At 43.4% G+C, this 23988-nt stretch overlaps 1 protein-coding gene across 1 annotated transcript; it reads left to right on the forward strand.

Moving 5' to 3' along the window:
- Positions 1 to 4304: 4304 nt before the first annotated feature.
- On the forward strand, positions 4305 to 18050 carry ADRA1A (adrenoceptor alpha 1A). The gene is made up of 2 exons (XM_058820260.1): positions 4305 to 5187; positions 17539 to 18050. Exons 1-2 carry the CDS (start codon positions 4305 to 4307, stop codon positions 18048 to 18050), a joined length of 1395 nt encoding a protein of 464 aa, XP_058676243.1.
- Positions 18051 to 23988: the final 5938 nt, after the last annotated feature.

Below are 23988 nucleotides of genomic sequence, written 5' to 3' on the forward strand. Positions count from 1 at the left end.
ATGAGATATTTGTAATAAAAACACAATTGCTGCCCAAAATTCAGGGTTTAAGGCTCTGATTTTAGCATTTTTTAGCTCAGAAATAGCTGAGCAGATGTGGATTGCTGGGAGCTCTCTCTAGAGACCCTCTCATGCTAATGAGTATAATTAACAACAGGATCTGGTTTGTGGATGCTAACTGGGCAGGGTCAGGTACAAACGTTACTCAGAAGGATTGAAATCCAAATGAATAAGAGAAAGAGGACAAAAGCATTATTTCCTCTGTGTCACAGATAAAGATACACCCAGAAATGGACCTGCCAAAGATCAAAGATGGAATGAGGAGCTCATCCAGGACAGCGTTCCTTCCTTACATGACTCAGAGACCTGCCTCTGTCTGGAAAATCATTTTGGGCGGCAAAAAACTTTGGGTTGGAATCAGATGGTTTTAAATGTCCCTTCCATCCCAAACCATTCAATGACACCGTGAACAACAGGGGACAGTTCATGCTTTCTCAATAGAGGATGAAAGCCGAATAAAACCCTGTCATGGATCCTTGCCTAATATGTTCTTACAAAATTCCAGTGGTGCGTATTCAGAATTCCATGGACAAGCTTTCACCTGTCTTTAGAGGTGCAAAGTTTGATATTAAATAGCTCCTCTTTTTGTTTTCTAGACTTGCATCCCTCTCACTGCTTTCTCCCAAACTTTGATTAATCCAGAACTTTTACACTGGACACAGACAATTCCAGCACATCTTGCCAGAGCCAAGCACAAAGATTGCTTCACCAAGGTTGATGTGACACTAACCTGACCTGTCTGTCCCTGCCTGGGGACACTCTGCCCTGTGTTTAATGACCCTCCTGACCTCAGGCTCTTGGTGGTCTCCAGGTGTACAAGCTCTTCACTGCCATTAATTCATTCTTCTCTGAAGATTTTATGACAAAATCTGCTGTCACTTCCTTCTGCTTCCCTCCACTTTGGAGAGATGTCCCTTAACAAGGGTATTCCTCACAGATGAGCTGATATACTGAGTATATTAATGACTAAAGTCATGAATATATATGTATTTATTTCCATGGTGCATTTAAGAGCCTGGAATAAGCTACCAGTATGGCAAGGTCTATGTACCAGTAGAAAAAACAAACCCAGAGTGGGGTTCAGCTCCTTTCCCTCCCCTCAGTCATTTAGACTCATTTCCCAATGAATCGACGGGAAACAGAGTTGCCCCATCTGAAGATAGGCATCTAAAATAAACCTGCTCAATCACAGCCTTTAAGCATCTTTAGTTGCTCAGGATTCCCTTCATCCATTTAGGATTTGCTCTCTTCCAGCACCCTTTGTTACCCAGGGAAGGATGACACCTCCAAGCAGCCTCCAAAAACCATCTAACTTCTGTAGATGTGCAACTGAACAGGCACTGCATGTGGCAAGAAAACTGTGGAGAAACAGCAGCTGAGCATTTAGAAAGCACCTCATTTTTGCAGTTTGCAAGTTCCTCAAAATCAGCTTGAATTCTATTATTTTTTATTCTTTTTTATGTCCCCTCACTTTGCCGTTTCTTCTCATGGGGTTTTTTACTCTCTAAAAGACAGCAAATGGTGTAGCTGGAGCTGCCACAAGGGTGACTACACTGTCCCCTTCACTTCAGGAGACATCACTTTTGTATGTGTTCTTCATTGGGGACTTTGGACACTTTTTTTTTAAACTGCAATTAAAAGCCATTTGAAAAATCAATCTCCCTTCAACAGCACATTCTTCTGAAGGAATTTCCTCCTTAAACCCCCGTTTCCAGTCAGTTGTGGTTTCTCCCATCATGCAGAATCTCCAGGCAGTGTGTCCTGCCTTCATCTCCTTCTTCTGTTTGCCCTGCAGGAAATTCTCTTTTTTAGATACCAAAAACTTTGTGTTAACTCATGAACAGGAGTTTGTTATCTGCCTTCCACTCTCTGGTCTCTGCAGGAGTTTGAGTGGGGAAAAAAAAAAAAAAAAAAAAGAAAAAAAAAGGAAATATTTAAAACCACATATTGCCCAGAAAGAAAGAGTGCTCTTTCTTTCTGGGCAATACGGGAGTGGCAATGAATTACGGTAATGGTAAGACTAACGCTCTGCTACATAGCAGAGCAGCAAAGTTCCTCCTGCTCCTTGGCAGTGTGGAGCTGAGCTCTGAGCAGGGCACGGATCCCTCCTGGAGCCTGGAGCCAGCCCCTCAAGCCGCGGGATACGGGCAATCAGCCCCACTGCCAGCTGCTGAAACACCAGTGGGGCAATAAAGGGAGCAAAGCCGAGGATTTCCAGGCACGGAGCCCCATCCCCGCATGAAAGAGGAGCCTGCTGTGCTGAGAATCGCCTTCCCAGATGCTCACAGGAGCTATGCTGCCTTCTGAAGACTGAAGAGGTGGGTGTGGGGCAGACACAGCAGCTTGGGGTCTGCTCTTCCCAGCATCAGCTATCTCCACAGGCTGGGCATTATTTGGTAATGATCACAATTATAATGCTCAGAGATGCTGGATGCAACACTCACTTTTCATGTATATGCTTAGATAATCTGTCCTTTTCTTCCTTGGGATTATTCCCCTCAACTTGTTCTATCTGGTAGGAAAGAAAATAAGATCCAATTCCATTTTAGTGTACTGAAGTAAAATACCCACAGTGTGATACCTACCCCCCCATCTCTCCCTTCCCCCCTCCTCCCTGCCTGTGAACTGGGAATTTTGGGGCTTCAGAGTTTGAAATGCTTTTGCCTACAGGAAAGTTCAACATGAAGGTTGGGAAATAGGACAGCTGTTACTGCTTAAAGTGCGACCTGAGGGACTCATCCCAAAGGACACTTAGAGAGTCCTTCCTCATCTGGGGTTTTACAGCCACAGTCTTAGTGGTGGTTTTTCACCTCTGATTAATAACTGGGACAGAAATTCTATATCCACATGGAGATATTGGGAAAGGTTTTGCAGCTCCCACTTGCAGCTCTGCTCTCTGTGCCCCCCAGGTCTCGGTTCCCAGGCTAATCCTCACTTTTCCATCTGAGGTACCTTTTCTCCATATTTAGTCAGCAAAGGCTGAGCTTGGCTTCCAGATACCCTGAAATGTTGTGTCACTCACTAGGAGGCTTGCTCCTTGCAACATCTTCTCCTTGGCTTTGGAGTTGCTTTTCCTTATAGATTTTCAAAATTGGCAGCTCAGCTGGACTAACACTTAAGTGGGGAATTGTCTCGCTTAATAAAGAAACTTGAGATTGAATTCTGGGCTTCTAAATCTGCTGCACAGTTTGCATAGTCCTGAGTTGTGTCCTGCAGGCTCCTGTCTTTCCTAGAACTGGTCTCTGAAGGTGAGCTAATAATAAGGATTGATGCCTAGCCCCATAAAGAAGGGAAAATTCAGGCAGGAAAACCCACGTAGATCTCTCAGTTGCTGTTAAACAGTGCTGGGCTGGAAATGGTTGGTTCCACTGGCTGGAGCCAGCTTGAGGAAAAGCACCCTAAAATAGCCTCCTGCTCTATTCATATATGGGAACCCTAGCAGCGAGTGTGGCTTCTGGGAATCGCATTGTTCCTGTTTTTGTCTTCTCCAGGGGGGTGAGGATCTGCAGAGAGCACGAGAGCATGGCCCTGTGCACACAGCAAACTCCACTCTTCCCCTCAGAGCAAGCCAGGAGCTGATGTACATGAGCTTTAATTTGCAGCCCAGGACCTCGACTGATGAGTGCTCCACATATGGAAAGCTCTGGCTGACAGCCTAAACCCTGGATGGGGAGTGATGGGTATCTCAAACAAAACTGCTGAGCAGACACAGCAGCAACCTCCACCCAGTCAGGTTTCTAAGCCAACTTTAAGGCAGAATCAGGACTAACACCAGGCAATTAAAAGCATCAGTGATTTTCTCTCAGGAGAAGCTAAATTGGAGACCCTTTGGAATATTTACTTTCCTTAAGTACAGAAAACCTTCCCCAAAAGACAGAAATTATTTGAACCTTCAGCTCCAGTACTTCTTATCACATAGCCCTGGAAAGTGGGACAAACAGCCTCAGCTTTTTGTATCCCCACTTGTGCACACCAAGGAAAATGCAGAAGGAGTTAAATTTGACTTGGAACTTGTGAGTATCAACCATGTTATTCTGGTGAAAGCTTAGGAGAAAGGGTAGGTTTTCTAATATGTTTCTGGATCTTTCTCATTTCTTCTGGTCCTGCAGTCCTAAAACATTCTTCAAAACTCTTTTCCCCAGCAAGGCTAAGCAAATGTTTCCTATAGGACCTTCCTGATCTTGTCACTGTTCCTGCCTGGAAAGGGGGTGAAGTTCAGCAGCCTCACATAGACATTATCAGCCATGGCTTTCCTTCCTGGAAATTCCTCTGAGTGCTCCAACTGCACCCACTCTGTGGAGCCCGTGAACATTTCCAAGGCCATCTTACTGGGTGTTATTCTAGGGGGGCTGATTGTTTTTGGGGTTTTGGGTAATATCCTGGTTATCCTGTCCGTAGCCTGCCACAGACACCTCCAGAGTGTCACTCACTATTACATCATCAACCTGGCTGTAGCTGACCTCCTCCTGACTTCTACCGTCCTGCCCTTCTCAGCCACCATGGAGATTTTGGGCTACTGGGTCTTTGGGAGGATCTTCTGCAACATCTGGGCAGCTGTTGATGTGCTTTGCTGTACTGCTTCCATCATGAGCCTCTGCATCATCTCCATTGATCGATACATCGGGGTGAGCTACCCACTGAGGTACCCCAGCATAGTGACAGAGAGGAGGGGCCTCCTGGCCCTGCTGTGTGTCTGGGCACTGTCCCTGGTCATCTCCATTGGGCCCCTTTTCGGCTGGAAGGAGCCAGCCCCGGAGGATGAGACAATCTGCCAGATCACCGAGGAGCCTGGCTACGTCTTGTTCTCAGCACTGGGCTCCTTCTACCTGCCCCTGATCATCATCCTGGTGATGTACTGCCGGGTCTACGTGGTGGCCAAAAGGGAAAACAAAGGGCTGACCTCTGGGCTGAAGACAGAGAAATCCCATTCCGAGGAGGTGACCCTCCGCATCCACCGCAAAAACATCCCTGGTGCAAGCAGCTCTGCAGCCAACCCCAAGAGCAAGCACCACTTCTCTGTGCGCCTGCTCAAGTTCTCCAGGGAAAAGAAAGCTGCCAAGACCCTGGGAATAGTTGTGGGATGCTTCGTTCTCTGCTGGCTCCCATTTTTTGTAGTAATGCCTCTTGGTAAGTAGAGCTAACCCCTGTGTGTCTTCCAGCACCTTCTGGGCAGGGAGGGCTGTGCTTGTGGCTGGGTGTAGTAACACTGATCAGAAAAGCTCTGAGGGAACAATTTTGTGCTGCAAAGCTGTCAAAACACCAAAACACTCACCACCACAAAGCAGGGACCATGAAAAAAACACAAGTGTTAAATTCAACCAAATCTGGTCTCTGGTGATGAGAAACAAAATTCTGAAAACCAGGGAAGCAATCTTGTACTTCTTCCACATAGAAAATTCTCTTTTGTGAAGTAGAGCAGATATTTGTGACCATCTCTGCTATAGGAACAGGATCTTTAGGTGTTTGTGGGTTTATGTTTGCTGCCAGGTGACTTAAACGTGTAAAAGGTCATAATTTATATACATTCAGGGTTGAAGTAGCTGTTCACAGATCTGCTGGAGTGCCCAGCATTGATGATTCCCACTCTAAGGAAAAAAATATCTGCTTCCTATGAGGAAATTCATCCTGTGAGATACCATAACTCCAAACAAAGTTAATCTTTTAATCCAATTTTTCATATGACCAGTCAGGAGACAGCAGTGAGGGTCCTTCCGACTAATTTTATACTGCTCTGGATTGCAGCTTTTCTGGGAACTCATTGAGCCCACCAGCCAAACACTGGCTCAGCCACCATGCTGGAGGTGAATATTTATTCTCCAGTTGTCATTCCAAAGTGGAGCAAAGCTGGGGATTTGTTCTGCTTTGCTGGAATATAAAGAAGTAATTAGAATTTTAATTAAACCTTGCTCAGTTACCTTTGATGCAGTTGAGGATGGAAAAGCAGAATACTAATTCCATACCTGTAGCTGAGGGTGAAGGACATAGCTTATCACACTGGGTTGGGCTCTGCCATTAAATATTAGGTTTTTCAAACATCTAAAATCTGTGACTTACTCAATTTCAGGGTTTTTCTTATGGAAAGAGCTTATGCTGCACAAGAAAAATAAAGTAAGATTTTATGGCAGCTTCACGTAGTAAGACAACAATATGGACAATTCAGAAATGGTAAAACAGTGTTACCTAAACATGAAAAGAAAGATTTGGGGATTTTATTTTCCTTTTCTTTTTTTCCTTTTTAATTGTGTTTTTTCAAACTTTAATAAATAACTGGGGTTTTTTTCAATTAATCCCTACTGGCTTTACCAAGATTTGTCAAGACACACAAAAACCTGTTGCTAATGTGAAAAAAACCCAAAAATTCAGAATTTTTTCCTCTTGGTCAATACTGGGAAGTGCTGATTGGAACTGTTTCCTAAGGAGAAGCCCTCAAGGGCCTGGCTTGTGCTGGCCAGGATGTCAGCACGTTGAAATGCTGCTTGCCAAGATGATTGAAACTTACTCAAAAAGGGTTTGAGAGAATGCATTAAACACACTTTTCATCTGCAAATGTGATTGCTCACAGAGAGCTGTTGTTAATTAATTTGCTTTGGATTTAAGAAATCTTCTCGGCTCCAGAATGACTTTGTATCCTCCTTTGATCCCATGTAAGGAAACTCTGGAGGTTTTTTTCCTCTTTTTTTGGGAGGTTACTGGGTCTTTTTAAAGCATATATTATAGGGCTTTCAAAACCTATTTGCTGCTTTGTCTAAGGACAAAAAAAAAACTGATTAAACAAATGAGCTGCACTAAAAAAGTCCTCAAAAATGTCAAGGACTCATCTTGATGCAGGGCACTTTCCAAAAGATAACAGCCACTTTCAGGTCTGTCCTGTACCCAGGCCCAATTGGGATAGGGAAGGGAAGTGATCCTGACAGGGTCTGACTTTCCAGATGTATAAAATCCTTTGTTGAAACCCTGGTGGAGGCTCATAGCATCCATGGCTAGGCAACCAGAACTTGCCCAGCTCTGGAGCTTTGTGGCCATGGGACAGACCAGAACATGGTCCCATCAACCAATTCTGGACGGATTTGACGGATGTGAAGGGGCCATGCAGGGACATCGTTTATAGGTGGACTTGGATGGCTGGACTCAATGATCCAAGAGATCTTTTCCAACCTAAATGCCTATAATTCCATGATTCCATCAGCCAGACCACTCCCAATGCAGATTGCCCACAAGACAGACACTCTTAAACTGCTACAGAAACCTCTTCAGACAACTGTGCTCATCATTCCATGCAGCACAACTTCCCCAAACCTAGATTAATTTCACTGTAATCTACATCACCTTCAAGATTTCCACATCTGTTAACATCCACTCTACCAGCCAAGAACTGCTTCGAAGCAAGAAATATTAGGTTTACTGAAGTGCATCATAAAGCAGGGTGGAAGCCTTTGAGGTGTAGGCATGGGAAGGCCAAGAGGGATGGAAAGATATTGAGAAAGGCACAATATCCATGTTGGCTGATGCTGCTGAAAATAACTGGAGAAACAACTGAAGTATCCCTGCCATAATAAATTATTTGAATTGAAACTGGAGTGTAAATGTACCAGTTGCAGTCTGTGTAAGGAATGCTTTTTCTCTTAGTATCTTGGATTAAATTTCATTCCAAAGGTTCTGTGCAAAATCCTTCAGCCCAATAATCCAACACACCTTCTTCTCATTTGGCTTGAGGTTTGTGGAAAAAACCAGGAAATTATTATCCTGTTGCAGGAGAATAAGTGAGGCCAATATTTGCTTTTCAAAACTTCTGTAACACACAAGGTTGTCAGAGCTTTGGTTTCCACTGGTAGAAGTCAGGTTTTCATTCCTGTGAGCAGAACCAAGCAGAACTGACATCAGTGACAGCTTCAACTGACAGTTCAGTGACCACCAGACAAACACAAAATAAAAAAACAGAGACAGGAAAAAGCAGCTTTGAGCCTGTCTGCATCTCTCAGAGAGGGTTATGGAGAAGAGCCTGAGCTTATCTGCAGATCCTGGGCCAAGGGGCAGGGGATTTGTGGGGAGAGGCTCAGATGCAGCTTCATCTGGGCAATCAGGGCTTGTTGGGCTTTGGCATGCCCAATCGCAACCTGCATTTTTGGCTTTTTGTTCTCCTCTTGCAATTTTTAGAAAGGGATATAGGATATATGTAGATAGATGGATAGATGTAGAAAGACTCAGAGCTGGAAGAGCCCAGAAATCAGTGAAAGCCCCCAGTGATGGAAGGTTTTCATGTCACAAGTGATAGAACAGACCTTGTCCTGGAACTGGAAGACATTTATATGTTGTTCGGGGAATTCTTCAAAAGGTTTCCTTTCAGCAAGATAAAAGACAGTGCTTGGAGGTTGTTTTGAGGTGAAACATGCACAGAACTGATGTAAAAAAGGGTTGGGGGTGTTGCAAAAATGGTTCCTGGCCTGGGACTAATGATTTTTCTTAACAAACTCCCAGAAGAGAACAAGTTCCCAGAGCTTTGCTTGTGGTCTATTTTCTGTGGATCAACTTGCAGGTGTTGCTTTCCAAAGCTGGAAGAAATAAAAAGGGAAAGTCTGAGCTAGGAGGCCACAGGGGAAAAAATCCTAAACTGTGCAAGGGAGAGGAAGGGTTTTAGCATTTGTCAATCATTCTCATGATTAAGAAAGCAAAAAAGAGGATCTGCTGGAGGGTGTCTGTGTTTGTGGTCTAGGAGTAAATTAGTCTTGTGAACTGACACAAACACTAATCCTGTCTGCAGATGGTTTCTATTTACTATTTTGTGGTAATTTTTTTTAACAGAGTCAAAGAGGACCACTCTACTTTCATTAGACATAAACCAGAAAAATAAAGTGCATTTTTCCGTCTCTGCTGTTGACACAACATGACCTCTCAGAGGGTCACAAGGCTCAGAGTAGCAACACACATCAACACAGACTCCCCACATTAATATTTCAGCGTTCTCTTAGTGAGAGAGAAAAAAAAGATATAAAAGTGGAAGAAAACCCTCAGAATAAAGCCCCAGCTCTTTCTCTGGATCCCAGCTGAGGGGGAGGAAGGATGCTTGCCCTCCTTGAGTCACAGAGCACAAGCGTGTGTGCGAGTTAAACCATTGAATGGGGAGAATTTCAGCCAGGAAGATAAACAGACAAGATATTTCCATGACTAGGGTTTTTTAAGGCTTTTTGCTGATCACAAGGGGCATTTTTCATAATCACAGACTGGAAAGGCACTGTTGGTCTGGGCTGATAATTCAGCTAATGACAAAGATCCCATGGACATCCCTGGGCTAACATTTCTCCACCATTCCCAAATCCTGAAATGTGTCACAGTGACTGAAAACACAGCAAAGGAGGGGAGGAATCAGTATTAAAACCCATTTGTACTAAAAACAAAGGAGGGAAGGTCAATTTTCTATGCTCTGCTTTGAGAGCCACTCCTGTGTGTGTCCCCTGTCACAGGAGCCTCATCCTTGTCTCAGAACATCCCTCCTCCTGCAGCCACCACCTTGCAGTCCCCAAGTAAGGAAACAGGAGTGTCATTTTTCACTCACTCTCAAATGACCCAGCACAATTTAGGGTTGGGGAGTGATGGAAAGGCCGTGGTGAGTGATTCTCCCACCCCACTGAGCAAATGTCAGGATTTGTCTGCAATTTGGATAACGGGAGAGGTACTTGGCTCTTGCTGAAGGAGATAATTTCTTGTTTCTGACTCCAAGGATTCCAAAATCATGACAGAAAACAAACTCATGAGGCAGCCTGAGACTGACTCAGATTCTCTAACTATTCTCTGGTTGTTTGTTTGTTTTTTTTTTTTAATTTTTAAAGGAAAATTACTATTTTATTTTAAGTGAATTACTTCAAGAGTGAGGGCTTCAGGGCAAATATCAAGTACCTCCAAAATGTCAGCAATGGGATCCAGACCCATTCCACTGCAGTAAGAGCTTGGGAACTGGAATTGGAGCGACAATTACATTGATTTGTGAAACAATGTGATTGTTTGGGTTCACACGGCTAACAAAACCTCAGTTTACCTTCCCATGGTTTTTTATCAGCTTTCTAAATCTGCAACTGCCCACAGCAAATCTGGAAATAGTTGCTTGCTGAGACATTTCCCAGAAATATCATCCATCCTAAGTGGGTACAATATGAAACAGAGCATAAATTAGGTCTGAAATAATCCAAATCATCAGAGCAGTGTTCCCAGACTGACCCATTCCTGCTGCCTGACCTTTTCACCTCTCACCTGTGCCCAGACACCCTCATGGTGCCGCAAAGAGCTGAATTCAGGGGTTTGGGAGGGAAAACCAACTTGCTCCTCCTTCTATGTCTGTTTATTATGCATCAGCAATAGCCAAACACAAAGTCCCTCTCATTTTCCCTCAGGAATAGCCAAAACATTCCAGGCCCTGGGGAGGCACAGCTAGAAAGTGCAAGACTTCCTCACATCACTGCTTTTTTTCTGTACTGGTTGTGTTAATTGGATTGTGCAGAGTCCAGGATCATTTCCTACTGTCCAATGGTTCTTTGATACCATTTTTTATTCCATAAAAAAATACTTCCCATAAGGGAATAATGAGGGCCTATAGGAGAGGTCATGTGTGTACAGGGGGCAGCTTTCAATGCAACATATATATCTGTGTGTGTATGTATGTATATCTTATATATACTTATATATACTTATATATACTTATTTTCTATAAATACACTTTCCAGAGGGTGGATTGAATCATGACCTGAGATGCAGCATAGAACACTTAGGGAATAAAGTTTAGAGCTAACGCTGGGCTTGGGAACACAAAATGTAGCATATTTATCAATGTTTGTGGAGCCATGAGAGATTAGGAAGGCCATGGTACACAGTTAATTCCCTTTGGAATATCATTGCTCCTCTGTGCTTCATCCTCTGGGTCTTTATGGCTCTGGAAGATGTGATGCCCTCTGGACTGACTGCTTCAAGACAGATCCCAGGACGTGAGTTCTGAGCTTTGCTTCCCTGTAACTAGAGCACTCTTCCTGTTCCCAGCCTGAAGGGGCTTCAAGAGCTGGAGAGGGGCTTGGGACAAGGGAATTCCAGAACAAGCAGAAGTGGCTTCCCAGTGCCAGAGGGTAGGGTTGGATGGGATTTGGACGGTGCCCTGGGAGGTGGGGAGGGTCTGGGAGGGAATTCCCAGAGAAGCTGTGTCTGCCCCAGATCCCAAGGCCAGGCTGGACAGGGCTTGGAGCACCCTGGGATAGTGGAAGGTGTCCCTGCCCATGGCATGGAGTGGCACAGGATAGGATTTAAGGTCCTTTCCAACCCAAACCATTCTGGGATTCTCTATGGACACAACCCCGATCTCCCCCATACACTGAAGCAGCATCACCCCCACCTGACCTCTGTGCTCTGTCTCAGTCACCATATTTAAGCTACACAAAATAAAAAGAGGGGGAAAAAGCAGCAAACCTAAACAGAGCTGCAAGATTCAGTAGCAGAGATGGATTTGTAGTACAGATGGATTTATAGCTGTGATGGATTTGTAGCACAGATGGGTTTGTAGCTGAGATGGTTTTTAACACCACAAAGGGTTCATGGGTCACACAAATATACGGGATCTGATTCCTATGGTGCTGGCAGCAATGATGCAGAGTAAATAACACATGTTTTTACAGTCTGGCAGATTCCAAAACCCTCTCTGCTGTCCATCAGTGAAATGATGCATGGCATCAGGGCTGGTTTTTAAACAACCCATAATCAGGCAGCTCTTGTGACAAATGACAAAGTCAAATAACAGCTGTGAGAATGAATTAGCACTTACTCAAAAGGAGGGATGTAGCAAGCTTACCTCTCAGAGCTGAAGAACCTTCCAGCTGAAAAACTGGAAAATAAAAGATGTGGGAACAAAATGCAATCCTGACATTTCCAGGGATGAGTGATGAAATACTTAATGGCAAAAGATCTCGGGAGGCTCATAGTACATTTTATTTCATTTACTTTAACAAGAAGCAATTGTATTGTGCTACTGACACTTGAGTCTCCTCAACATTTTGAAAACAAAGCAGGAATTGCAGCGTCATTTACTCAATCCATGATTCAAAATGCATTAAAAGATCCAATGAAGCTTTCTTTACTGTTCCTCCAGCACAGACTGCAGGGGGACATTGTAAGGTGAAGCCTTTAAATTTTAATCAGGTTTGCTGCTACTTACAACTTAATTCCTGACAGTGTGCAAAGGAAGATATTAAGGCCAGTGAATAGCACAGAGAATTAATTTCAAGGATGAAAACTTAATATATTAGCTGCTGTTAACCCTCCAGCTCTCCTAGAGGACACCTGGATGGCACCTGTGAATCCACCTGGTATGGAGTGAGAGGACTGGAAAAATTTGCTCTGAGAATTAGGTGCAAAAATTCTGCTTTGTCAGCCCTGGATGATGGTGTCCAGGTGTCCAAACTTTAACTGACATGAACTGGCAGTCACCAAATGGTCAAGGATTGAATGGAAATGCTCATCCCAGCTCCACCTGCTTTCCCTGTGCTCACTGCTCTGTGGGGAACATGTACCATACACCCTAAAAAAGACATAATTCACCACACTTGTTTAATCTCATGATTAATTATGGTCATTGTTTTAAAAAAATCCCACAAAATCTTTGTTTTATTTCTCCTTTGATTTCATCTGACCTGAGCTGTCCATTTTGAGAGCTCAGCACTGAACAAACTACTTTGTCACCAGGTTTGAAAATGCCTCCTGCTCATTAACAGATCCATCAGCCACTGAGATTGATCACAACAACATCAGTGAATATTAAAGGTTTGCAAGAAAGGGACACGTTCTTAGGATTCTGTGGGGAGGAACACCATTACTCAAGGATTTGGAAAATAAGATATTTTTCCCCTTTTCCTAGATACTCAGGTAGCCAACAGGAAATGTTAGGGAATATTTCTGAGCTACAGAGGTAACTGTGGGGCTGCAATAGAAGGACAGTGATTTTGGTGGCCCCTGAGTGTCAAACACACCCTACAGGCAGGCTGGAGGGGGAGTTTTACCAGGGCATGCACTGATAACACAGGGGAGAATGGCTTGGGGTGAAGAAGGGTACACTTGGATCAGATATTGGGAAGAAATTCCTCCCTGTGAGGGTGGTGAGGGGCTGGGATGGATTTCCCACAGGAGCTGTGGCTGTTGCATCCCTGGAAGTGTCCATGGGCAGGTTGGAGCACCCTGGAATAGTGGAAGATGTCCCTGCCCATGGCAAAGGGCTGGAGTTAGATGATCTTTCATTTCCCTTCCAATCCAAATCGTTCCATGATTATCTGAAAGCCAGTGTGTAGTGGAATCAGCAGATAGCAAAGTCTCTGTGCTGTTAAAGCTCCTTCATTTTCTTTCACTGCGTATTATTCCAAGGCAACAACGAGTGTCTCCACTGATGAACCAAAAAAGGCTACATTAATAAATTAACATGCAGATCCCACCCCAAAAAAAGAGCAAGGGACAGACTCTGACACTGGCTGTTTTCTATTTTTATCAGACTTTGGCACAGCCATTGCATTCCATCTGGAGGGAACCAGGAGTTGCAGCAAACAGGAATTGTTATTGTTTACCCATTTTTACACTTGGCCTCACACTGCTGAATCCATAAACTGGGATTTGGTTCACCTTTTCTCGCACCACAAAATGGGAAACAGCAGATACATAGCATTTAAATGAGGAAACAGACAAAAAAAATTAGCATAATTTGGGCATTTAGAAGCCTTTCATTATTTTTCATCTGCCAATGACTTCAGCCAGAAAGTTCTTTGAGAATGTTATTTAGTTGTTTTTCACTAAAGGAGAGAAGCATTAATTTGCTGAGAAAAAATTAGGTTGTGGATATGTGTGCTTACTTGTGCTTCATTGCAAACCAGCATTTGTTTTCTTTAGCAAAATCTTTTTGGTCTTAAAATCTGGTTTATACTGAAAGTAATAATGAAACTACTCTACCTGAGCCAGCTTGGAGCGACCAGAACCTACCACAGAGGCAGTGAGAACCATGCTTGGTGCCCAGGTCATATCTGAGGTTGCAATCAGAGGTTCAGCTGCCCCAGAACAGAAACAGAGCTCCTGTGGCATGTTCTGCACTGCCTGGGGAAGAGACAGCTTTGGGAAAGGCTTAGTGCCCCTAAAGAGGCTCCAAGAGAGCTGGAGGGGGACTTGGGACAAGGCCTGGAGGGACAGGGCAAGGGGAAATGGCTTCAACTGACAGAGGGCAGGGATGGAGGGGATATTGGGAAGGAATTTCTCTCTGTGAGGGTGGGGAGGGGCTGAGATGGAATTCCCAGAGCAGCTGTGGCTGCCCTGGATGGCTGGAAGTGTTCGAGGCCAGGCTGGACGGGGCCTGGAGCACCCTGGCATGGTGGACAGTGCCCCGACCCGTGGCAGGGGGTGGCACTGGATGGGTTTAAGGTCCCTCCCAACCTAAACCATCCTGTGATGATTGTGACTTGGTGTCACTTTGCTGCTGCTGTAGCACACACATACTGAAATTAATTGGGCAGGAGATCTTTCTCCTTTTTAATACCTTCATTAAAAATCAGCTTGGGTGGGAAGAACCGATGGGTTGTGCTCATGCCACTACTGTTTCCAAGAGTGGCATGGAGGAGGAGGAAAAGTGCATTGGTCTGCAGGCAGAGCTGGGGCTTCTGTCCTCACGAGAGCATCAGGAGATCTCCCATTTTTTGGTTTGACATTTGAGGTTCTCTTTCCAGCTGACATCTTCAGGTTAGGGTGAGGGGTTAAAAGGGTCTTAGCAGATACTGATTCTGTTCCTCACATCTAGACATCACTTCAACCCCTCAATTCTGTGTTGGCTCGTTGTTTATAGGGGTTTTTGCTAGGTTTGGTGAGGGGCTTCCTCATTTGCATGTCAACCCCGATGTCATTTGCATGCCAACTTCCTTGTCCCCTCCTCTTCACCGTCCCAGGTGCCATCCTCCAGGAAGCAGCAGGCTGCCCCTGGACAAAAAGGGGAATTCCCAACCATCAACAACAGTTAACAAAAAACTATTAACAACAGGCGATTACAACAACAAACAGTTAGAACTCCACCCTGGCAGCAACTGGCTCAACCTGTGAACTCTGCGACTTTTAAAAAAAATGGGCAACTTTTCTACTCATAACACACACAGCCTGGTCCGAGGTCAGAGAGCCCTGCAGGGCTTCTCACCCTGCCCCGTGTCCTGTCCCCTCCCTGGGCCATGTGCTCTGCTCAGGGTGCAGCATCTGCTGCCACCACAAGATCGCTCCACATTTCCCCGCAGATCCTGTGTTCAGTAGAAGAGCAAGTTATTAATGTTATGAATAAGAAGCTTGACTAGGCCAATATTCAAGCAGCAATCAATTTATTATTTAATATGGCAAAGTGTGAGCAATACAGCGCTGGGTACAGTGGGGGAAATTTCCCCTCCAACTGCACACTGATAATTGAGGGTTACAGGTATTTATAGGGGTACTCATCAGTATTTTTGGCAGTTTCTATTTCCAATCTTTTACTCATCAGCAATTTTTATTCCAAATTATTACATCACAATTCTATACACTATTGTGATTTTAATTTCTCAGGATGTATCTCAAAGGAGTATCCCCAGATGGTGACAGTCCAGTTTCTGGAAGAAGAAAGATGAATGCCATCTGGTGGGGTCCAGCTCCCCAGATGTGTGTCCACCTTTTAATTGCAGAGACTATAAATCATAACAGTGGTGTCCAGCTTCTCTTTGGTCAAAACCATAAACCCTTGAGGTGATGTTCATCTTCTTTTCTCAAGCTGTTTTTCTCTGCTTCAATAAGGCGTGAGATAAGCATATTTCCTTTATATATATTCCAAACCTATAGTTTCAAGGATACAAGTAATATTCTGAAATTATATTTCAAAAGATTATTATTGCAGAGCTTTTTATGGATTAAATGCAAGCAAAAAGCAACATCCTTAACACCTTAATTCCAATGCTCCTAAATCAACTAGGGTTAATTGCAAACAAAAGATAGGTTCAAAGGCCTTTTTCCATGCTTTATTTTCCTTGGTTATTATTAGAATTCGCAACTATCCCATTGTCTGGGTCCACACATTTCGCATTCACAAATACACACGTTGCCTGTTTGTACCTGACACGAAACACAGCTTTGCATCCCACATTAATCACCCTGCACCAGTTGTGTCTCTAGCCCTGGCAGGGTTTTGATGCATTCCCACACAGGCAAAACCACCCTAAGAATTGCTGTGGCCACTCGAAAGCATTTGCTGCAAGTGGTGCAGCTTTGTTTGACAAAGACTGAGGAAAAAGGGTAGAGCGGTTGAGCAAGCTCTCAGATTTCAATCGGAACATCCTCAGAGGGCATTAACAGCTTTTCCTCGGCCACGAAAGGTCCAGGGAACAGATCGATCCCTGTAAAGCTTAGGCTCTGCTCCCAGACATGGTTAAACTGCAGAGGATGATGGATGCATTGATGACCCTTCCACACTATTTCTTCCACATGCTTACAGTTTTTCCAGAGGAAGCATGAAGACAAGCATTTATCAGTGCTAAAAGTCCTGTTTATTATAAATTTGTGTATAAATTCCAAAACAAGCCAATTTTGTTTCCATGAGGTTGTTTTTTGTTGTTTTTTTTTTTAAATAAAACTAAGGTTTACATCAGGAAAAACATTTTCAAGACTTTAAATTGGCAGATGACTCATCATTCTATAGAAAAAGAAATGCCAATGCCAAAGTACTTTTTTTACTAAGGAAACAGTAAAGAAAGTTTGTAGTCTTTGAATCATCTTTGGAAGGTAACATTGCAAGTATATATCAGAATATGTGTGTATATAAATAAATAAAATATTAAAATTAAAGTTAAAAATATATACACACATCTCATGGCTGCCTATGAGACACTCCCCAGTGTTCCTTGATATGAGAAGGAAACTTTCTTTTAATTTCTCTCAATTTTAGATGCATTCCATGAGGCAGGGTGTGGATAGTTAGATTTTCTGAAGGTTTCAGGGAATATCAGTACCCAATACTTCATCATTTCAAAGACTTTTAGCTGTAACACTGTCAACTCTAATCCCTTTTTTCTCTAACCCTTCTGAAATGGTGGGATTTTCTTGCCATCTGAAGCCCCTTGTGATGACCTCCAAGATATTGCTGTCATATGGGTAATAAATCTTGAATTAGGAGTCCCCGCGGAAGAAATTTTCCTCTATCCCTGGAATCAGCCCTCTGGCTGCCTCTCTAGCTGTAAATGGGAATATAATTCTTGTAATTATAAAATAGCTCTCTTGACTTGGTTTCTGATGGAACATCCATGTTATTGTATGACACCACAGATTCTGAAACACTTGTTCCTGCAGGATTGTGTTTCCAATCATAATTTTTCAAGACGGAACAGAATCCTATTTATTTTTTCCAGTGTTTTAGTTTCTTTGGTTACCTGCAATTCCTCACTGCCTCTGCCCTAACACTCTGTGTATTTTCCATTTTAGGCTCTTTCTTTCCTGCAATCAAACCCCCGGACACACTTTTTAAAATAACATTTTGGCTGGGATATTTAAACAGCTGCATCAACCCCATCATCTATCCATGCTCAAGTCAAGAGTTCAAGAAAGCATTCCATAACGTCCTGAGAGCTCAGTGCCTCCTGAAGAAGCAGCCAGCAGTGAAGCAAACACCCAGCTTCAACCTCAACCATCCTGCAGGCCAGAGCATGGAGGGTGGCAAAGGGGTGGTCCGGATCCCTGTGGGATCAGGAGAAACCTTCTACAAGATCTCCAAGTCAGACGGGGTTTGCGAGTGGAAGATCTTCTCCGCCGTGCAGGGTGTGCCCACCAAAAATGCTGTTTCCAAAGACTGCACAGCTGCTAAAGCCAAGAGCAAAGGGTTCCTGCAGGAATGCTGCTGTGCAGGCACTTCAGGGAGTCTTGTCCACGAGAACTGCAAAGTGCCAACCATCAAAATCCACTCAATCTCCCTGAGTGAGAGTGGGGAGGATGTATAACCAGCTGGGTGCGCCAGGCTGGCAGCTTGGGGACCTCATGGGATGTCACTCTTTTTATGGGGAAGTAGGAATAGGCATGATAGTTGAAAGGATCCAGGTATGAACAGGTGAAACAGGGCCAAATCTTCAGAGGAAGGATGTCTGTGAGTGCTGGGAGCATGAATGGAGCCCCTCAAAGATAGTGCATGGCTTCAGTGGATGTTATTCTGAGAGTCCAGCATCTGCCAGGTGTTTCCTTGGCATTTAAAAGCTTTATCTCTTTATTCTCCTCTTTTAAAGTTCCCACTGCTCTCATCTAGGCAATGGAGGAGAAAGTGAGAACCACAAAGACCCTGTGCTGATTTCAGCCTTGACACTCTCTGGCAGCTCCACCTTCAGAGCCATTTTGTGATTCCACACCTCCCCATGAAGCCAAACCTCACCTTTGGATTTCAGTCAACTCCATTGCCAAGGAAAACTTGATCCAAGTGACTGCACTCCACACCAAGTTTCAGAGACCAAGGAGAACTTTTCCTTTTTGTACAATCAGCCTCCCTTATCTCCACACCATACCAAATGAAAATTTGCATGTGTACCTGGTTTGTTCTGACGATCCATGTGCCTTGATGCAAGTCTAATAAAACTCAAAACTAGGTAAGTCCTTATCAAACAAGGCTCAAAACTCACTTGCATTTATCCTTTTGTTTTTTATCTTCTGAGTCCATCAGGAACCTGCTGAAAGGCTCAGTAATTCTTTGCTCAGGTACTCAATAGCCAGATCAGTGCCACAGTCACTGGAAAAACTACAGATCTTTCCTGTCTCCCTGCCCAGTGTTTTGCTACTTTGCTTTTCCTGACTCCTTCAAGTTGGGAAGTGACCAAGTGCTCAAAGCTTTCTGTGAGATCCTGGTACTCCAGAGTCAGGAATTTTCTCCTTGTTTTAAGCAGGGGGAGTTGAACATTTTAAAAGGCTTAAGGATGTCCATCCCCACGAGAAAGGGGAATTCCCATTCCCTTGGGAATTTAGGAGAAAAGTATTTGGAAGCATGTTATATTTTAATACAGCTAATCCAAATAAATAAATAAAAGAGATGGTCAGCATCTGGAAGAAATAGTGGGAGGAATTCTCTGTACAATATTAGAAATAAGCCACTCTTGACATAACTCCTCCTGAGCCTGCCAAGGAAGAATTCAGCTCTTTGAAACAGCACAGGAGCCCCTACTCTTGTCTGTGTCAGCTGCTGTGCTGAAGATCCACTGCCTTGAAAAGGGAAACAGCTCAAGATAAGGTTCATTATCTCAGGACAGAGTCTTGAAATAACACCTTGGTGGCATTGATGAGAAATCATTGTTTATTTATCTCTCACTCAGTATTAAATCCCCAATGTAAAGAGGATTTGTCTCCTCTGTCTTTTGTTTATAAATGCACAGAACACAAATCTGTTGCACGATCCCAGTTTTAGTTTAAATAAGAAATCCACCTCACACTTAAGGTTCTTCAGGCCTAGAATTTGAAGCTAAAAGTGTGGAAATACCATATAAGAAAATATTCTCATGGTACTTCAAGCCAAGAGCAGAAGGAGAAAAGCTGGAAATCTCATAAGAAAGTCATGTGAGACTCATGGCTGAGGTTTCCAGTCTCACAGGGTTCAGATATGTGGGATGTGTATTTGGACAAAACCTGAATTTTGAAACATTTTGAAAAAAACACTCCTTAAATTGAGCAAGACAGGCAAGATTTAAAGTCTTCAGTGCACACTCCTGGTGCCCAACCCTGTCTTATTCTACAATCAGGACTTGTTTTATGACCAGTAAGACCCTTTTTGCCATATCTTCTTTGGAGTTGGGAGATTTACACAGGGTTGCTGCAGTAATTTTAGATTTATTGAGGTTTCACGGTGTCAGGCAAGGAGTTGTTGTGGAGCTACACATGGAGGCTTTCACAATTGGATTCATTTAACTGCAGAGCAATTCTGATGCAGCAATATAATCTGACCCTGTAAGATGAAGATAAATAAGTCAACCTGCTGCTGGCAGTGTCAGGATGGACATGGATGTAGCACAGTTCTCCGGCGTGGCAGAGACAGAGATTGGAATAATGAAGTGTTGATCTCACCTTCATCCTTTTTTTTTGCCACCAAACAGATTCTAAAGAATGTCTCTGAGTGCAGTGACTCTGAAAAGCTTCTAGTCCTCAGCATCAGGTGGGCCTGGTCCCAGCCACACCTCTGCTGCTGCCAGGTTTGCCAGTAACAACAAACACCAAATTTGTTTGGCTCCCTCAGAGAATTTCTGCAGGAAAACTGACCTGTCCTTGTTTCATGAAGGGTCATTGGCACTTGTCATTTCGGTGGATATTTGGACTGAGAAGTCTCAAAAACTATAGAAGGAGCTCTAGGAAACAGGAAAAAAAAAAAAAAAAAAAAAAAAGGAGTGCAGATTCAAGCAGCCCATTTTTCCCTGTTATTTAAAGTGAACTTGGCACTGGTGAAAGAGCTGCAGTCACAGAGGTTGAATGGATCTGTTTGTCTTAAAGCATGAACAGGACAAGAGGCTTTCCCAGAGGCTGGACATCAATCGTCACTTGTAAAACCTTCCCAGCATAAGGATTCTGTCCTGTGAAACCTTGCAGGAGCACAGAGCAGAGATCAGAGAGTGGCCAGATGGGAAGTGGGAACAGTGGAGTGCCAGGAGTTCCCCTCAAAGCCACATCCAGGATCCACACCTGACCTGGCAGTGGATGTGTCCTGCCTGAAACCTCTGAGGGATGACTGAACTGACATCTCAGCATCCTCTTGGGTCAGGGTTTTCTGTTGGGACTGACAGCCAAGATTTCCATGTTGGGTGGAGCAGTCTCTGCTGCAAAGGGTTGAGAGCTGGAGCATCACAGAGATGACTCCTAACTTGCACAGCCTGAGGTGAAGGAGATCACCAATCCCTCTTCATCCCAGGGCAGGGAAAGTCCAGTTTCCACAGTCAATTCAGATATACTATCTGATGATTTTGAGGCTTCGTGTACTTTGCCAGATTTTTCAAATCCAAAATATTTAAGTTCTGCCCACTATCCAAATAAAAGTCTTCTAATTTTTATATTCTTTATTTTTCTCTGCCAACTCCAAGGATACATTATGCATTGTGTAAAAGAATATTCTCCTTTGCCAGGCCTTAATGTACTGGAAATCCATAGCACTGAAAAGAAGAAAGATTAAGGCAGGAATATTTCTTGCTTCTCTACTTGGAGTAAGCAAAAATGCATTTTACAAAGGTTCTTTACAAAATTTCCCTGCCTGACTTTTTCAATTTCCTGAAAGGCAACACTGGCAGGCTGCAACATCTTATATGGATTGAAGTCAGTTAAAAAAGCTCTTACTGCTTTGCTGAAGTGGAAGTGCTCAGTTCTAGGTGTGCCTGTTGGCCTTGAGCTACTGTTGCTCATGGCTCAGTGGGGTTTTATTAGGCACTGTATTTTAAAATAAAGCTACTGAGGCACAGAGCAACTCGGTGATTCATCCAGCAAGGTTTCAGCTGTCCCAGGCTGAATCCATACTGGGTAATTGACTCCACATCCTACTCAGAGATACCTTGATCCTCTTTCCTGTCTTAATATGGTTTGGATAAGCAAGACAATGTGGAAAACAAACTCAGGGGGACAGGCTGTTGACACCAATTTTTCCTGGATGATCTCTTCTGACAGCAGAGCCAAAGAGAAGAGCCAGTTGGTCCTCAAAGTGTTGCACTCAGCTCCAGGCAAATCTGGGACCTGCACCAGTGTTATCCTTTGCCAGAAAAATCCAGCAGGTCATGAGACAGCTGCTCTCACAGCAGCATCTGCTCTCTGCCTGCCCCTCTCACACACTCAAATATTTGTGAAGGCATTTCATGTATGACAGTGCTACAAAAACCACAAGGCACTGCAGAGATAGCCTGTGGTGTTTTAAAATACAGATCTTCCCCCCAGCTTGACAGATGCAATTGGATCTCTGATCTCCCAGGAGGAGATGGAGCATTTGTCTCAAGGATTGGAGTGAAATGTCATTCCTTCTCTGCAGAGCACACTGCATATTTCTCATGCTGACAGAGAAGGAGAAAATAGCAAATGTGAGCTAAGGGGAAATGAATTACTGAGCAGGAGAGCTATGGATGGCAACCATCACGTGAGAAATAACACATCTGTCAGTCCCACAACAGGCTCAAAGCTCCACTCTATGAACATTTGTCTCTCAGAGCAACACTGGGCTCAAACCCAGGATGAGTAACAGCCTCTCCTTTATCATCATGGTAACACCAAGGTCTTTTTCAGAGTCAAAAACCTCCACATGTTAATAGTAAAAATAAACATGATTTTACAGTGCTCAACATCTCATCCAAAGAATGAGACATTCTTGCATTAATCCAAATTTATCAGGTGCCAAAATTCAGCCCTAGTAAACTGTTTTCTGAAGTAGGAAAACACAAACCTGCCTAGCATTTCAGTATATTTCCACTTTCAAAGCAAGTCCACTCAGCCAATGATGGAAAACGTCTCTGAATTTCCCTGAATACTCAATTCTTCCTGACAGTACAACTGTGGGAATTGTATACAAGCTGATTTGGGTTGGGTTTTTTTGTTTGTTTGGTTTTGGTTTTTTCCTTTTCCAGTCTTTGTTTGCAAAAAAATGGTTTTGGGGTTTTTTTTCTCTTCTGCCTGCAGCAGCTTTTTGCCTGCATGTTGTACAAGTGTGGCTGGTTTTAAAAGATTTCTCCTGAAACAGGCACTGCATTTTCTGAATGTGGTATTCCCGTGTCATTGAATTTTCTATGTGCTGTTTTCCAGATTTATCATGTTTGAACTGTTCATGCTGGTCATTTCCCTGAACAAAATACTGAATGTATACAAAATCTTGCTAAGATGAACAAATAAATTATTGGGGAAAATGTGTACTTTGGTTTTTTTTTTTTTGTTTTTCCTCCAAATTATTCACACAGATTTGTCTTCTCCTTTTCAACAAACATTTCAGACAGAGGATCAGGTAGAGATTCTTCCCAATACTTCTGATCTTAGTTGGGTTTAGTAGGAGCAACGTGCAAAGCAAATAAAGTAATTATATTTCCACTGTAAAAAGTCGAAGTTCTTAAAAAAACTTTGAACAATTTCATTTGGGCCGCAGGTCCTTACTCTGCTCTTTCAGTTTGCTTACAGTAAAACATCAGGTCCCAGATGAAATCCAGCTCATTTTGCTGTATTTCTTATAAACAAACACCAGCAGAACAATCCTCATCCACCCAAGAATGTAAATGGGAAAGACAAGTGCTGAGTTATTATTTCCTGATTTATAAAGGGAGAACTGAGACACGGGGAAGGAAAAGACAGATTTTTGCCTCAAGTGAAACCCTGGGAAATTTCATCCAGGGAAACTCTGGAGAAGACTTTAAATGAAAAAAAAAAAAACAAACCAAAATCAAACCTCAGTTGCTCTCCTGCTTCTTCCACAGGTCTGTTCTCTTTCTGGATTAAAATGTGCATTTATCCTAAATAATTTCATGCTGCAGTAGAGTCTGGGAGCTTCAGCGAAGGCCTATGATTTGGTCTTTAATAGACATAGACCTTGCTCTAAAAAATTCCCTCCTGAACTTACAGTTGGCCACAAAACCTGTTGCAACTCGAAGGAATAACTTGGAGTGTCAGAATGCCCTTATGACCACCACATTTGCTGTCAGATAAAAGAAGAATTTTTAAATAAAAATATGCATTTTTGCTTGGCTTTGTAATTTAAATCCAGTTCAGCTAAGATTACACATCATCATCATCATCATCATCATCATCAGTCTTGGTAAGGTGGCTGTAGGTCCTTCCTTGTATTACAGGTCACCCTCTCTTGCTGCATCCTGCCAGGTGACGAGAGGAAGGAGTCACATTTTCTGGCATTTTGGATAAGGATTCTATTTTCCTAACAGGGTAGTGAATTTGAAGTTTGACCTT

The sequence above is a fragment of the Ammospiza caudacuta genome, chromosome 26 (genome assembly GCF_027887145.1).
Source record: "Ammospiza caudacuta isolate bAmmCau1 chromosome 26, bAmmCau1.pri, whole genome shotgun sequence".
Taxonomy (NCBI): Eukaryota; Metazoa; Chordata; class Aves; order Passeriformes; family Passerellidae; genus Ammospiza; species Ammospiza caudacuta.

What these genes read in the sequence shown, in the direction of transcription:
- ADRA1A (XM_058820260.1), top strand. Translation starts at nt 4,305, where the DNA reads ATGGCTTTCCTTCCTGGAAATTCCTCTGAGTGCTCCAACTGCACCCAC. An exon ending in TTTTGTAGTAATGCCTCTTG is followed by an intron (nt 5,188 to 17,538) that starts GTAAGTAGAGCT and finishes TTTCCATTTTAG; the next exon opens with GCTCTTTCTTTCCTGCAATC.